General features: G+C 42.5%; 1 protein-coding gene and 1 non-coding gene across 2 annotated transcripts; one reads left to right on the forward strand and one right to left on the reverse strand.

Annotated features, from left to right (window-relative positions):
• Positions 1 to 2,290: 2,290 nt before the first annotated feature.
• On the forward strand, positions 2,291 to 4,095 carry LOC130697760 (protein translocase subunit SecA-like). The gene is given in 2 exon segments (XM_059496811.1): positions 2,291 to 2,438; positions 2,441 to 4,095. Coding segments are annotated over 2 exon segments (1,803 nt in total).
• Positions 4,096 to 8,828: 4,733 nt separating this feature from the next.
• Positions 8,829 to 8,911, reverse strand: Trnal-uaa (transfer RNA leucine (anticodon UAA)). The gene has a single exon. It is a non-coding gene; the product is annotated as a tRNA-Leu (tRNA).
• Positions 8,912 to 15,083: the final 6,172 nt, after the last annotated feature.

Genomic DNA, 15,083 nt, shown 5'->3' on the forward strand with positions numbered 1-15,083 from the left:
GCTGGTTAACACCGCCACAACCCATTCATCGAGACATTGAGATGGGACTCCCAGCTGCTTCCGCACCACCACCGAGCGCCCCGGTGACCATCGTCAACCTGCCTCCTACATCGTCGACGGGACCGAATGGCGCACCAAGACCCACATCAAATCAACAATACTTCGCACAACCATCCGTATACCCCCTTCGCCTTGCACAACGAAGAGAAGCAGCCGCCCTCCTGTCCAGCCCCTAAAATTAGCCAATGTCATGTCAATGTCAATATCATGTTAGCATCGTAGGCCCTTAAGGCAATAGCACTAGTTGATCGTAAACCCGACTTAATACCGTAGAATGACTTAATGCCTCCCCGATGCCATGTCTCCAACCCCCTCCGCCAACATACTGTAACCCTACCTAACTCTACCTTAGAACCCCAACCTCGTCGGCCATAACCTCGGACCCAAGAAGCCACAGCAGGGACGGTCACGCCGCCTGGTGGATCACTGACGAAGACATCCTCTACTGCGCCGATTATCCTTCCAACGACAACGACACGCAACACGCCACGACTCACTACGAAGACGAAGAAGAAATCCTCTACTGCGCGGATTACCCCCCTGACGACGAGGTCATGTACGATACCGACACCACGGACGACACGGACGAGGACTCACTATCCCTGGAAGACGTATCTTGGGAGGAAAACTCTTTCTCCTCAGGTACGTCGACCGTAATTTTACACCTGGCCGAAGGCGCAGCCGTCAGCCGCCAGAGATCGCCGTATAGCCTGACGCCAACCAGTGATGTAGAAGAAAGAGGCCTGGATGCCGCGGCGTTAAACGACAGCGTCGCTAGGGAGCGTGGCGAAAAACATAATGTCAGCGTCGTCAGCAGCCATTATTCTCTGGACTCCGACGAAGAGGACTTCGCAGCGGCACGGTACGTCGAGCGCCAATACCGGGTTCCCTCCCAAAGAAAGGACGAGGACGGCTGGCCAGCTACCAGTTGGAAGGATTTAGGAAACAATCCGGGGAGTGACATGGATGGACCGGGACCACGAGCTTCCACGCCCATGACCGGTGATGAACAATGGAACCGACCCTAGGTGACAGGCGACGACTAAGCGGGATAGATCGAAAGTTAGAACTTTAAAGTTAAATAAGTTAGTTAGATTATGTGTTCTATTGCTCATGTTGCGGTTGCCCCCCCCCCACTTGACTCTTTCGCCTCTTGTTTCGTTTTTTATTACCCTTTCTTCGCATAACGTGGGGTCAACGACAAGACATAAATCACTCGACCTCGCGTTTCGCGTAACATTCTGGCTCTGTTGCGATGACCCCACGCAAACTTAGCGTTACCACGCCAAGTTGGCGTCATCAAACCCAAGTGTGGTATAAAACCCACGCCTGAGATGTGCCTCGAGAGAGTCTTCTTGTAACCTTTACTCGCGTTAGTCGTGCTGTAGTGTTTCTCTTGCGTAGCATTCAGTTTCGTATCTAAGTGTTTGTGTATCTTTCAACGTTACGCCGAAATAAACTTGATTCAACACTCCACAACTGTCGTACTCTCCTGGTCATATCCTCAGCATCCCAAGCCGAGACGCCGCTTCCCATTCTGTCGTGACCGCCACCAGCTCTCTCCGACGCCACAGCATCCTCAACCCTTCGGTAACCATGGATCCGATGTAAGTATCATCACACCCTCACCCTTCTCACTTTCCTACCGTTGTTCTCTTCATATCCGTGCAGCCGACGTGACTGGCTGACGGATCCTAACAAATATAACTGTGTACCATGCACAATGACCAGAATATTGGATTAAGACATTAACCTGACCGTTGTCAGTATTGTTTTTATTGTTGTGTGTGTCGTAATCACCCAGTTGCGCCAGACGTGGCTGGGTCTCGATTATTGCAATATTCATGGAAATGTATGGCGCGATGTTCTACGCAAGAAGCTCATCCAATCAGCAATAAGCAGGATGTAAAGTATAATATAAAAATAGAATTCAAGGAAATGTCAATGACACTTGAATTACTATATTTATAATGTATACTTGAAATATAATGAATAATAAACATAGTATATAGTTTTAATCTAAAGAAAACAAACAATGAGGATAAAATATAATTAAATATTGTATTTTGATGACTTCGTTACAAGAACAAAATGTCGAAAAAAATATTGAAAATCTCATAGACACACTGAGAGAATATAAGATGCCAAATGCGGGTATGGACTTGGGATATAGCTGGATGCTGGATGACGTGCAAAACATGGCAGAAAAATCAAAATAAAAACAGACCAAATGAAGGAAGCCGACGAACAAGAATACAAATTGACTGAGAAAACAATACAGAAATTGATCAAGGAATGGCAGACAAATGGTTTAAAACTGAATCATACGTCCATTGTCGATTTTGTCTTTGTCTACGATTACGCCGTACAAAAAACGTGTAAAAAGAAGGAGATAAACAAATATTCCGACTACGGAACACCCAGAGAGTGACAATCATTACATTGCTGACATCTGAATGCAAAAACACGTTAACACAAATGTCAACCGGTGAAGGCAAGTCGTTCATCGTCGCTGGTGTCGCAATCGCATTGGGTCTTTGCCGAAACGAAGAAAACAAAAATGAAAAAATTGACGTCATTACAAGTAATTACGTACTGGCTCGCCGTGATTCCACGTTAACGGTGGCTGATTGCGGTCTGCGGGAGCTTTATGAATATTTCGATATAAGCGTAGCAAACAACTGTAGCCAATGGATGGATGAACGAACTCAAGCCTATAATGCGACCGTCGTTTATGGACAACTGGCCAATTTTCAACGAGATTATTTGCTAGATACTTTCTACGGTCATAACATTCGCGGTGACCGCACCGTGGACCTTGCGATTATTGATGAAGTCGATTGCATGTTACTCGATCGTGGTAGCAATACGCTGTACTTATCGCACGACATCCCTGGCATGGAGATGCTCGAATCTCTTTACGTTTTCATTTGGGAAAAGATACGAAGCTCTTCCAGTGGATCTGATAAACTAGGAATTATAAATTCCATTAAATTAGCCGTTCTTCACGATCTTTACGGTGCTATTACTAAAGAAGATCTGAAATCAATTCACGGCCCACTGAAGGACTAACCATCGGAAAAAAATTCGCTATGGAACTATTTGATTGAAATAAAAATCATCGATCTACAAGGACGTCTGTTGATGGAAAACAAGATTGACAGCATCAGTTTGAACCGACAAAAAGATCCTAAGATAAAATCTTATCTTCGGAGCGTAGCGAAACGTGAGCGAAGTATTCGAATACCTAAACATTTGATGCCCTTCGTCGATCTTCATCTCGACACCTGGTTGAACAATGCCATGCAGGCTCTGGAACTCAAACGAGACGAAGACTACGTAGCAGATCAAGACAGAACAGATACCAACCCAAATTTCAACCCTCAAGTGATAATCATCGACCAGGACACGGGGATGGATCAGATCTCATCGCAGTGGGACGGAGCACTGCATCAGTTTGTTCAGCTCAAGGAAGGCTGCAAGTTGACGTCCCAATGTCTAAAGGCTATTTTTATTTCCAACGCAAGATACGTCCAGTCTTATAAAAAGGCTGCAGGTGTCTCGGAAACTTTAGGATCCGAACCGGAGCGAGACTTCATGCTAAGAAACTACATGAACATTCAAGTTAAGATTCCAACAGCTTTCCAGAAACGTTTTTACCTTAAACCGACGCGAGTCTTTCCAACAGAGAAACAATGGCTCCATGCCATCGTCAAAGAAGCACAACAAATTATTTTTCCTGATGGTCATGCTCGTTCTCTCGTCACCTTCAGTCAGTCAATTAAAAACGTTAATATCGTTCATCGTTACTTGAAAAATGCTTTAAAAACCAATGGTAATAACATCCACTGCTATACACGCGATTATGAAAAGTTTGCTTTCGAAGGTGTGCAGCTTGGAGTCGGTCACGTGATCATCGCCACTAACTTGGCGGGTAGAGGCGCTGATATCAAAATAAGCAATCAATTGAGAGAAAACGGAGGTCTACACATCTGTCTGACTTTTTTGCCAAAAAACGAACGGACCTACAATTGAAATTTTCTGGGTCATTGGATAAGGATCATTTACAACAAGTTAGGGGAGGTAGGGCGTGGTTGGAACACAAAAGTTATTTTTGTTCCGTACGATTACAAAAATCGTCCAAGTAGGCTAAACTAAAAAATATATAGATTTGTAGCCAGTTATCTCAGCTACATAACAGTATTTTTTTGGGTGGGTTCGCCAAAGATGAACATCTGCTATGTGTAAAAAACTGGAGGTACCCCAAGTTGTTTCAATTGCCAATTCTACTCGGCAATTGAAACAGGGCGTCTGGGCAATTGAAACGGGGGTTTTCCCATAAGAGAGCTCCCGGTTTTATGAAGAAACTAAAATGACGATATCTCAGAATCTGGGATACGTATTTTGATGAATTTTTTACAGTAATATAAAGGGGTTTTATTGGAAAAAGATTTATTAGACAAATTATCTGATAACTACACCGAATTGAAACGAAAGCTGAAAGAAGGAAAACGTGAAAATCAGAATATAAAAACCATCTGCGACAGTGAACTGGATAAATGGGCCTTATGGCTGGACCAAAACGAGAACGAAATTTCCTACGTTTCATTTGGTCAACTTGAATTGCCAGACAGCAGCACAACAGACATCAGTTGGATGACACCAGTCCGATCTGTTGTCATGGCCAAAAATCTGGCTCTGCAAAAGTCATCGCTGTCGGGGGCAGCTGAAATTCTGAAACGAGTCACTGATTCAAAGGACAGTGATCTTTATCCTGCTGCTCATTACTACTTTGCTTTCATTTTGATTCAATAAGATTTTAAAGAAAACAAAGCTAAATTTATTCAAATTTTACAAAAATGCGAAACTATTTTGAGCAAAGAAATAGACATGCACTTGTCCTTTTACCGCAGTGTCGCCCATGCAGCGCCTGACCCAGCCCCATCATTCTGCGCCGTCGATGCCTACAAACAACAAAAATACAATATCATGAAAATCCTGGAATATTTCATCGGTTCCGTCCGAACTCTATTGGGCAGCCATCACTGCTCATCTTCTAATCTCAAGGAAGCTGGAAAGGAAGAAAAAAAAGAAAAAAGCTTTATTAAGAAAGTTTAAATATTTCTACAAAAAACCGGATTAGAAAATGTGCGTTTCCAAAAAGAAAGAAAAAAGTGTAAACCTGAACAAAAACCAAAAATTTGTCCCAAAAGGGCGGACAAACTGTTTGAATTATTGGTAACACAAAAGTGTATCACGTGTCGGCTCAACGACATGGATACAATTCCTGGGAATAGGGACGCTATCATTCAACAAGTAGCCAATGAACACGGAATCGAGAGGCTGGAATACAATTTAAAGTCTGCCTTTGTGCGGAATTTGAGAGAAAAGCAGATCGAAAAAAAATTGGAAAAAGAAAATTTGATTCCGTGTACGAGAAAGGCGTTTTGGGAAGAGCTGAAGAACGCAGGTGCACTAGAAGCGGTGAAAGATGGGTTATGTTCTCGAATGAAATGCGTCATCATGTTGGAATCCGAATGCGACGTCGAACCAAGCCAACCGAACAGCAAAAAACTGAATCGAGAAAATCGGATCAATATCGAAGACTTTCAGTTTGGATTGGATTCTTTTCATGGCGAAAACAACTGTCTGAACGTGCTGTACAAGCCCATTTACGACAACACGGATGAGTTAATAAAGCAAAAGAAAATTATGTTCAGTAAACGGTACGTTATTGAACAACTTCGCGATGAATACCGTCACCGAAAGGAGAAATTTGAATTCAACCAAATTGCATAGGTCAATCTCGATAAACTTAAAACTGTAGACCTACAATTGAAATTTTCTGGGTCATTGGTTAAGGATCATTTACAACAAGTTAGTCTACTTCTGACATTCTTGCTATCGACAGCATACAAGACGAATTGAATAAAATAGCCAATGGAATGCCATCTCTGGTGCCTGAATTGCGAAAAGCGGTTATCACATCCGACAGCTGTTCCGCGTTACAGCCCCAGAATTTGTTACGGCTTTTAAAAATGATAGCAAAAGACTGTGATCAAAGTGACGGAATGACAAGCCAACAATGGCCGGAGCTTCAGCTACTGCCTATTAGCGAGTGGTATTACCATTTAAGAAGCAAAATCTGGAAAAACAAGGTCGAGCTGCTGTTCAGCGATCCGAATACTCCAAAAGAGAATAATGAAGTCCTTTACATGCTACTGGAATTCGAATTCAGAAACGACGAAGATTATCGTGAGAAAACTTTTTGTAACGCTTTACACGCTCAGGACCTGACGACGTTTTTAATTAGTTTACGAAACGTTCTACATCCGCGAGCGACTTTTAGCCAAAATCACATCGAAAGAAATGTTGACGATATCACATCGGAGATGATGGAAAATTATTCTGAGAATGACAGGTTAGCCCTAGTATACCTTAAAATGTTAGCTGATGTGGAAGAAAAGGAAAAGAAATCTAAAAATCAAATGAACGAATCCGGCCAATAAGAATGCACGCTTACTAGGAAAAGAATAAAAAAATTGATCGAGCAATGGCAAACAGAAGGTCTGGAACTGACTGATACTTCAGTTGTCGATTTTCTGTACGTCTACGATTATGCCGTACAGAAAACGTGTACGAAGAAAGGAGGTAAAGAAATAACATTCCGACTACGTGACACCCAGAAAGTGGCGATCATGACATTGCTGACATGCAAAGAAAAAAACACGTTAACAAGCTTCCGAGTGCTGATGAAACGTCACTGGCCGTCTGGTTGTCTGACCTTGAAACTAAAGTGTAGGGATGTCGTAGGAACTTGAGATCGAGTGGATTTCGCCTAAATGGACACGCTACTTTTATTTATTTTTTGTTGCGACAAAATCAGATAGACTATGTTTCATATTCTGCCCTTCGCATCGCAATAAAGACACGGAATGGACATCGAAAAGAGTTGTTTTCGACATGCGGCAAAATACAGTGTTATTCGGGTTGTAGCATCAGCAACAAAGGACAGACCTTTTACCCTAGGCAAACCTTTGTTTTATCGATGCTTTTAGGAAGAAAACAAAACAAAAACAGAATTAAATTTGTGTTCAGCGGTAGCCTTAGGTTACGTGTTTAGTGTTTCCCCGAAAGCGCAGTAAAGGAAGGGTTGAAAAACGGTTGAAAAAGAAAAAAAATGTATTTTTTTTGTTTATTTTTCCGAAGATATCTAGAAACTCAAAATGTAAACAACCGTTGTCAATTGGTTTCGCAAGTTTTCTTGAAGTCCTTAAACTAATATTTAATGCCTATGCCTTTCCGCCCTTCAATTTAGTAAATAGGAAGGAATTTTTTAATTACCGATTTCGTTCAATCATCTATCAAGCTATTGGTTTTCGTCATCTCATTATTACACACTGCAGTTACGTGAAACGGTACCAGCATTTTTCTAGAAAAATAAAAAATAGTTTGCTCGCCGTGATCAAGCTGCCGTAACTGCGTTTGTTTATGCAAAATGAAGCACGCAAAGCTACACAATGAGCGAATCGCCAATAACCAACAAAATGTACGTAACTGAAATAGGAAAGGGTATATGGTAAAAAAAAAAAAAAGTAAAAAAGAGAGTTATTTCATTTTACATCATCGACGCATCGCACTTCGTTTGAGCCACGGTATGCTACATACGCAAGTTATGGGCCCATGACAGGAAACTTTGTGTGGAGTAAGTTTCCCCATTGTTCTTTTTACTATGATTTTTTTCTAGCTAACTTGTTGGTACTTGCTAAACAAATCTCGCCCTTCGTTTAAAAAAAATATGTTTATGTAATGTATAGTATTCTAGTAGAAAAGGCACGGTGTAAACGAATAAAAATTTAAGACTTTATACCAAACATAACTATACAACGACAATGCCAATGTTATATTTATGGTGCGACAATTCTCTTTGTTAATTATTCGTGGAATCTAAAAGCTATTGGGAAATAATAGTGTCATCTAGTCAGCACCACTTGGGTCGAATTAAAATTCCGTACAATGGAAACGAAGCCCGACTCCGAATCATGTGGATGGGTGGGAAGTGTCTCCTTGAAAAACGGACGAAAGACGAGACCGCCCGGAAATCAATTTCTTATTGACGTGTCCTTTAAACAAGCTGTATATAACTGTTTGTACTATAACTTTTTACAAAATGTATTTTTTTTTTTTTAACAACTTTTTTACAACCGGCACTTCTTGCTCTACTTTTAGTTCGTTTTGCAACAAGAATTGCAAAACCAAAAATTTGAACCTCGTAAAACTGTCTTATTTTCCTTTAAATCGCTGTGCAACTTGAGACTCTGGCCAATCATTTAAATTGATCTGATGCAACGAACTTAACCAACCACGCTAAGGGTTTTTAGATTTTATCGGCTTATGCTCTTCCTGCATTTTTTTTTCACGCTGTGTTAGCGAGAGGTGATGGCGGATGAGAATGATGATGGATTATGTGATGGTGGATTGCCAGCTTGCACTCCGTTCCCTCAATTGCCGCTAGAGATCAGCACATTCCATTTCTTAGACTTTCGGTGTTAGTTTTTCTAATTGGAAGCTTAGCTAAGGGTTCTAATTTTCCACTGAGCCATACAAATGAAATTGTAAGTTACGCTTGCATTCTTTACAACTATTATTCTTTTGTATATAATTTTGCTGATTTATTCTTACCAATTACCAATTCAGAATTTACATCATTCGGGCAATTAGGCTACAACATTAGATCATTAGACTAATAATGAGCTCAAAGATTTCAATACTAGGTGTGACGATCGAACTTACGTCTTCATTCGAAGACCAGATCTTAAGTCTGACGCCTTAACCACTCGGCCAACCTAGTGCGTGAATTAAGAGGAATTTAGTTAATAGTTTTGCATTCGCGATAAAAAAACTTTATTTACAGTTCATCATCAGCGTTTGGCTGTGTCAGACCTTTAACTAGTACAATTCCAAAATCAACGGAAATAAAGGAGACTAAACTATTATACAACGCACTGTAGTCCTATCTGCTTCTCAATTTAAAACCTTGAGATTGATAACATTTCCTTCCTGATATTCTCACCTCCAACGAATGTGTAGCACGCCCAAAACGTAATCTCGTTTTACTTCTGTCTTGTAGAGCCTGGTTTTCAATGGGCCTAGAAGATAAAAAAAATATGAAGAAACTAAAATGGCGATATCTCAGAATCTGGGATGCGATTGAATCAAGTAAAATTTAGCTAGGAAAAAATTAATGTCATCAATTTAAGCTTAATGAAGGTTTATCGTTTTAGTTGAAAACAAAAATAAATGAAAGTGCAACTAAAAATGTAGAACCCTAATTCCCGTTATTTCAAATTTTTTAAACTACTTCTATCTAATGAATTAAAAAATAAATGCTTCGATTAAGCTTCAAAGGTTTATCAGTTAGAATGTCAAAAATCTACATCATCAATGGTGCTGCTTGCTGTCCAGAAAAAAAAAAAAAAAGAGGAGGAAGGGATTACGGATGAATTTTTGGCGAGACCGTGGGCAATAGAAGTGAACAGAATTTTAAAAATTATCCCCATGGTTGCGCTATTTCAGCCAATCCAGTAAAAGGCTCCCGTTAATATGCAACCGGTATTTCATCAACTAAGGGGAATCAACATCAACATGCCGTTTTTTACCATCAAACTCGCAAAGCGTACAGGGTTCATCTAATTAATTAAATGCGAGGAAAAATATGTTGCAAAACCACGAAGCTTGTCACGTATTAGTTACCTAACTCACCTGCTTTCTGGGTAAAAGTCTGGAATTGCAAGTCATGAAATGAGCTAGCCGTAAAAGGAATCCATTTCATAAATTAAGTTTTTGAATACCAAATGGCGAAGACAGGAAAATGGGCGTATTGGTTTGCCCTTCTGTCTGTCGTTTCGTAGTTCCGCATCTTCCCTGTCGTTTTGGAAAAACCCTGTTGGCATCGAAGATCAGTAAAAAATCCGAAAAAATCCGTCACGAAATACCAAACGATTTCATATACCTTTTACAAGGCTTTAGAAAGTGTAGTACAATAACTTTCACGAAAAGGCAATGAAAGAATCATTTACTGAGGACTTCAACGATATAAGATTATCCTCTCCAAAAAAAAACAACACAACATGTAAAATTTTGAATATCATATAAAAATTGCGGATTACAAAACAACTAGCAGCAAATTCACATTGTTTTAGTCAACAATGAATTTGCTTATTCGTCGATTAGGAAGCGCTTCCATCGGTCAGCACAGAATGAAGAAGAAAAACTTATTAAAAACACAAAATAAAACTAAAAAACACAACCACAGGGCGTCGCCGTTCCAATGGCCATATTGGTACATTGGCGTGTAGAAATCGTACATATCGACAGGTAAAGAGTCCAGTCCTCGTTCTTTCAATGTTCTGTGGACGCTTTGAATTGATTTCAATATCAGAAAATGTTGGCTCTCCGTACATGGATTCCTAATTGGCAAACGAATAAGTTAAAAACCACGATAGCCAAAAATAACAAAAAATTGAATTGTTAGATAATTCTTCGGACGAGATTCACTCCGTTTAAATGTCTTGTCCTGATTGTGACGGAGAACGCAATCTAGTCGATCTTTATTCACGTTTGAAATGCCCAGCATCTCGGCCATCCGCAACAGCTGCGGACCCGTGTCCCGACGCAGTTTCTCGTAGTAGACGGCGCCACCGCATTTCTATCATCTGATCCCAACAGTTGCCAACATTTCCCAATAGCGACGCTGCGGCTGATGAATTGATCCCACGCTGAGAAATCATCGTATCAAAATGTAGCTGTTAATTTCCGCGCTAATTTGAACGCTATCAGCTACATCTGGAAACTGGCTGCGGAAGTCATCGGCCGTCCTGTTGAGGGCGAAGATGCAGCTCGTCGGGGAGGATATTGCTCCAAATACGTGCACCGTCATCTGGTACGTCAACGGAGCTGAAATACTGCCAGGCGTCCGGTAGAGAAATCTGAAGGCGGTCTGGTCTTCTTCCGGGACTTTCACTTGGTAGAACATTTTCTCAATATCCGCTCCGACTGGTACAAGGTTACGGCGGAAGCGGATGAGCACACCAAGCAGGCTAACGAGTAAATTAGGGCCCCGAAGCAGGTTTTGATTAATCGATGTGCCACCAAACTCAGCAGCTCCATCGAATACGACACGAACTTTGGTCGATGAGCTGGAAGGGCTCAGACCCCGTGTTGTGGTAGATACCACGTCTTGTTGGTCTCCTTCTGGGCTTCCTGGGTCGTTAAGAGTCGGGCATGTTTTAAGCCGATGTACTCCTTGACCACTGCATCGTACCGTTGGGCAAACTCCGCGTCTCGATGAAAACGTCGTTCGAGGGCGTAGAGCCTCTTCAATGCAGATGCCCGATGGTTTGGTAGATTTACGTCGTCGGCTTTCCACATTAAGCCGACTTGGTACTGGTTACCAATACGTTTTACGATAGACTCGAGGATGCATTTTCCACGTAGGTCATCCTCAGATAGAACGGGGGGTTCTATTTCTACTTCGTTGGCCTCAAGTTGCCAGAACTTCTTCACCAGCTCATTTAGGTCTTCGGGACGTTCCACGGTGCCCAGATGAGCGATGAACGGGCGTCCGTTTTGTGGCGGGCCCGTTTGTCCGTCCAAACACCAGCCAAACGGCGTCTTGAAGGCGATGGGCCCAGTCGTTCCAGCCGGCGGCTTGATGGAAGCTACATGATCATGGGCCTCTGCGACGTCGAGTCCTATCAGCACGGTCACGTCCTCTTCTTGAACGGTCGGGACGGCAATACCACGTAGGTGCGTCCATGACTCCAACTGTCGAGGGTCGATCGGTGAATTCGGCGTCACCTTCAAATTGTCGACGGCATAAGCGTGTTTAACTTCAAACTGGCTATTACCATCACGAGATGTTAGGGCGAAGTTTACTACGGAAGCCGTAACGTTAGGCGTGGCTCCGTCATACGAGACAACGTTGATGCATTTAGATGGCCCAACGAGTCCCAACTTCTTTGCTAAGTCGCCCCGAATCAGCGTGCTGTCGCTTCTGGTATCCAGGAAACCGAAAGTGTCGACTCACGTTTTGCCAGGACCAACACGAACCGGTACGATCTTGAAACGTACACGTTGTTTTACTGTTTCCAAATGGGTCAAGGTCCCAAGGAATGCCGTCGAAAGTGGCGATGATGGAGCAGTTGGATCAGCTAGCCTTAGAATTCGGATCCATGAAGCAAGGTGTGGTGGCGGCTTCCAGTACAATCAGCGATATTACAGCTGACGTCCCTGGGACACTCCTTGCGTTCATGTTTACCCGTAAGACATAACAGACATCTTCCGGACTTAAATACTTTCTCAGCCCTTTTTGTGGGCGTGAGAGACATGAAGACGGTGCAGGTTGAAAGATGGTGGTTCCTACCGTTACATACAAACCATTTCCACCGTTCCGTCTTCTCGGCTTGCATCTTCCCCGATGTTGATCGGCTCCTTGGAGGCATGGTTGCTGAAGATGTTGACGCCGCTACTTTCGAACCTTCCATCGTCGATACGTGTCCAATGGTCGACATGTGTGGGAAGCTGGGTCTCTTGACGGGCTTCCTTTCGTCGAACTTTACACCTTTGGACGTCGACGTAGGTAAAGACTCGAGCGTCGACCAATCTTCTGCGATGTCGTACTGCATCTTCCATCGTTCGGAGGGGTGACAGGGTAGAAACGTCTTGACGAGTTGGTAAGACTGGTGATCGCCCGGGAGGTCGTTGATCTTGAATCGTTCGTGGTTGAACTTTCATGACGTCTACTTCCGTTCGAAGGTCTTCGATTTTAGCGTTTAACTCCACCTTGACTGCATCAATTTTCTTATCTAACCCGTCCAACGTGTGGTGTGCTTCTCTGACTAGCGTGTTGTTGGTCGCTATGTCTTGGGACGTGACTCTTGAACTATCAATGAGCTTACTCAGCTGTTCGCTCATGCTCCTTAACGCCTTGTTGAGGGTTTCTGTGATGGAGGTTGTGTTTGCCTCCATCTGAGCCCTTGCTGTTTCCAACTTCACCTCCAGCTTCAGCATCTGTGCTTCAGTCTCCAACTCCTCTTGTGTTGATTGTTGGAGAAGGCTGGTTGGTTTAACGTTGGTACGCCTCTTTCCAGATAACGTGGTACTACATGTGATGTCCGAAGCTGATGTCCCGATCGAGCTGACGGACTGATTTGAGGAAGTTGCGTAGCGACTTGCAAATTTGATAACTTCAACGTGGTCTGTTTCGAAGTCTGATTCCCACTTGTCACATGCTGGACGTTGCTGCTCAGTGAGGTCGGATATACTTTCTGTATATTGGTTGTGAATTGCTTTGACTTCGTCGTAAATACGAATCAATTCGTCACGCCATGCTGCTACTTGCAATTTCTTCAATCTGATGGCTCCCATCTTGTGGTCTTCCACAGCCTTTCTGAGTTGTGTCTTCTCCTATTGTTAACTTCGTGTGGGCCGCCTTTCTCTTCCCACGTTTCTTCTTGAGATCGTTTTCGGGAAGTAAGGGCCGTTCACTCTTCTGCCGTTCAGGTTTCGATGCGTCTACCATTGGGTTAGGGCCGTGTTCCCAAATGTGGCCAATTTCCATATTTTCGGCTTTGGGTACGGTTTCACTCATGACGTAGAAACGTTATTTTAGGCTTATAGAGTCACACGTTAACGGATGTCGATGATTCACGTAGATACACCGATCTTCTAGTCAGATGGCAAACGCGTGGTGGACAGGTGGGTGCCTTCAGGCTGGCGTGGACGTCTGCCAAAGTTTTACAGGGAGAATACCCGACAATTTACAAATCATGCGAGGGTTTTACTAACGAGAACGGGAAATGCACGTGTTCGTCAAATCCCGGGTTTCGGCACCATTTGTTGCTGACTCGTGCAAAGTAGCAACAGAGAGAGATGAAAGGATGATGGATGAGGATGAATGAAATGACGGGGATATAAAAAAGGAATGCTTTATTTCTGGACTAGGAAATGAACATAAATACCACACGCTTGACTTAAAGAAAGAAAACGGAGGGGACAAAACTGAGTCTGAATTTTGACAAGGCTGGACAAACTGTCTGGCAAAACGAGACAAATAACTTAGACTACCGTCTGGGTTTGACAAAAGAAGACGGGGACAAAATGACTGTCTGGGTCGGCTAACAAAGTAATAGTACCCCTTTCCATAGAAAGGAGTAAAGAGCTCAACGAAAATGGGAACTCAAATACTACGTAGGCCCGTGCCCCCTACAGCCCTGCCCGCGAGGGCAGCACCGTAGGTGACAGATGTCAATTTACCTTCTCGTGACTACAAACTAGTGGTTACCAGGCGTGTTGAACGAACTCACGGCTCTATACAAAGACCAGAACTTAAGTCTGGCGCCATAACCACTCGGCCAACCCGGTACACTAAAATATCAGTAACAGTAGCAGTAATAGCTGCTACAAAGAAATTTTCCTTCCAGTTGTACACAACCGTTAAACAATACATTTAAGATCAACATGTGAAAATCCAACTTACGTATCTATGAAGAAACGAAAACTTAAGTCTGGTGCCTTAACATCTAGGCTAATCAATTAATATATCTTTAGCAATCAAATAATTGTGTAAAGTATTATCAGCACATGGTTGCGACAGATTTTAATAGCAGAAATCGAATTTACCAGGATATAGATGCAATTTTGCGTTACTCTTCTATTGTAGCAAACTTATGGTTACCAGGTATGAGGATCGAACTTACGTCCGTATACAGAGACAGAAATTAAATCTGGCGCCTTAACAACACGGTGAACCTTGTGTTCACTAATACTATTTTACTTAATTGGAATCGTAGCTTAGAATTCCAATTGCCCACTGAGACACAAAAAAATGAACAGACTAAGGTAGAACAGAAGATTGCTGTAATTTGCTATTTTCATGATTGTTTCTTACCTTTTTCAAGTTTGATTTATTCCTAAATCTACCAGGAAATAAAATTCATTTAACGATTTTTCGACGTGGCATG

The sequence above is a fragment of the Daphnia carinata genome, chromosome 9, assembly GCF_022539665.2.
Source record: "Daphnia carinata strain CSIRO-1 chromosome 9, CSIRO_AGI_Dcar_HiC_V3, whole genome shotgun sequence".
Classification (NCBI taxonomy): domain Eukaryota; kingdom Metazoa; phylum Arthropoda; class Branchiopoda; order Diplostraca; family Daphniidae; genus Daphnia; species Daphnia carinata.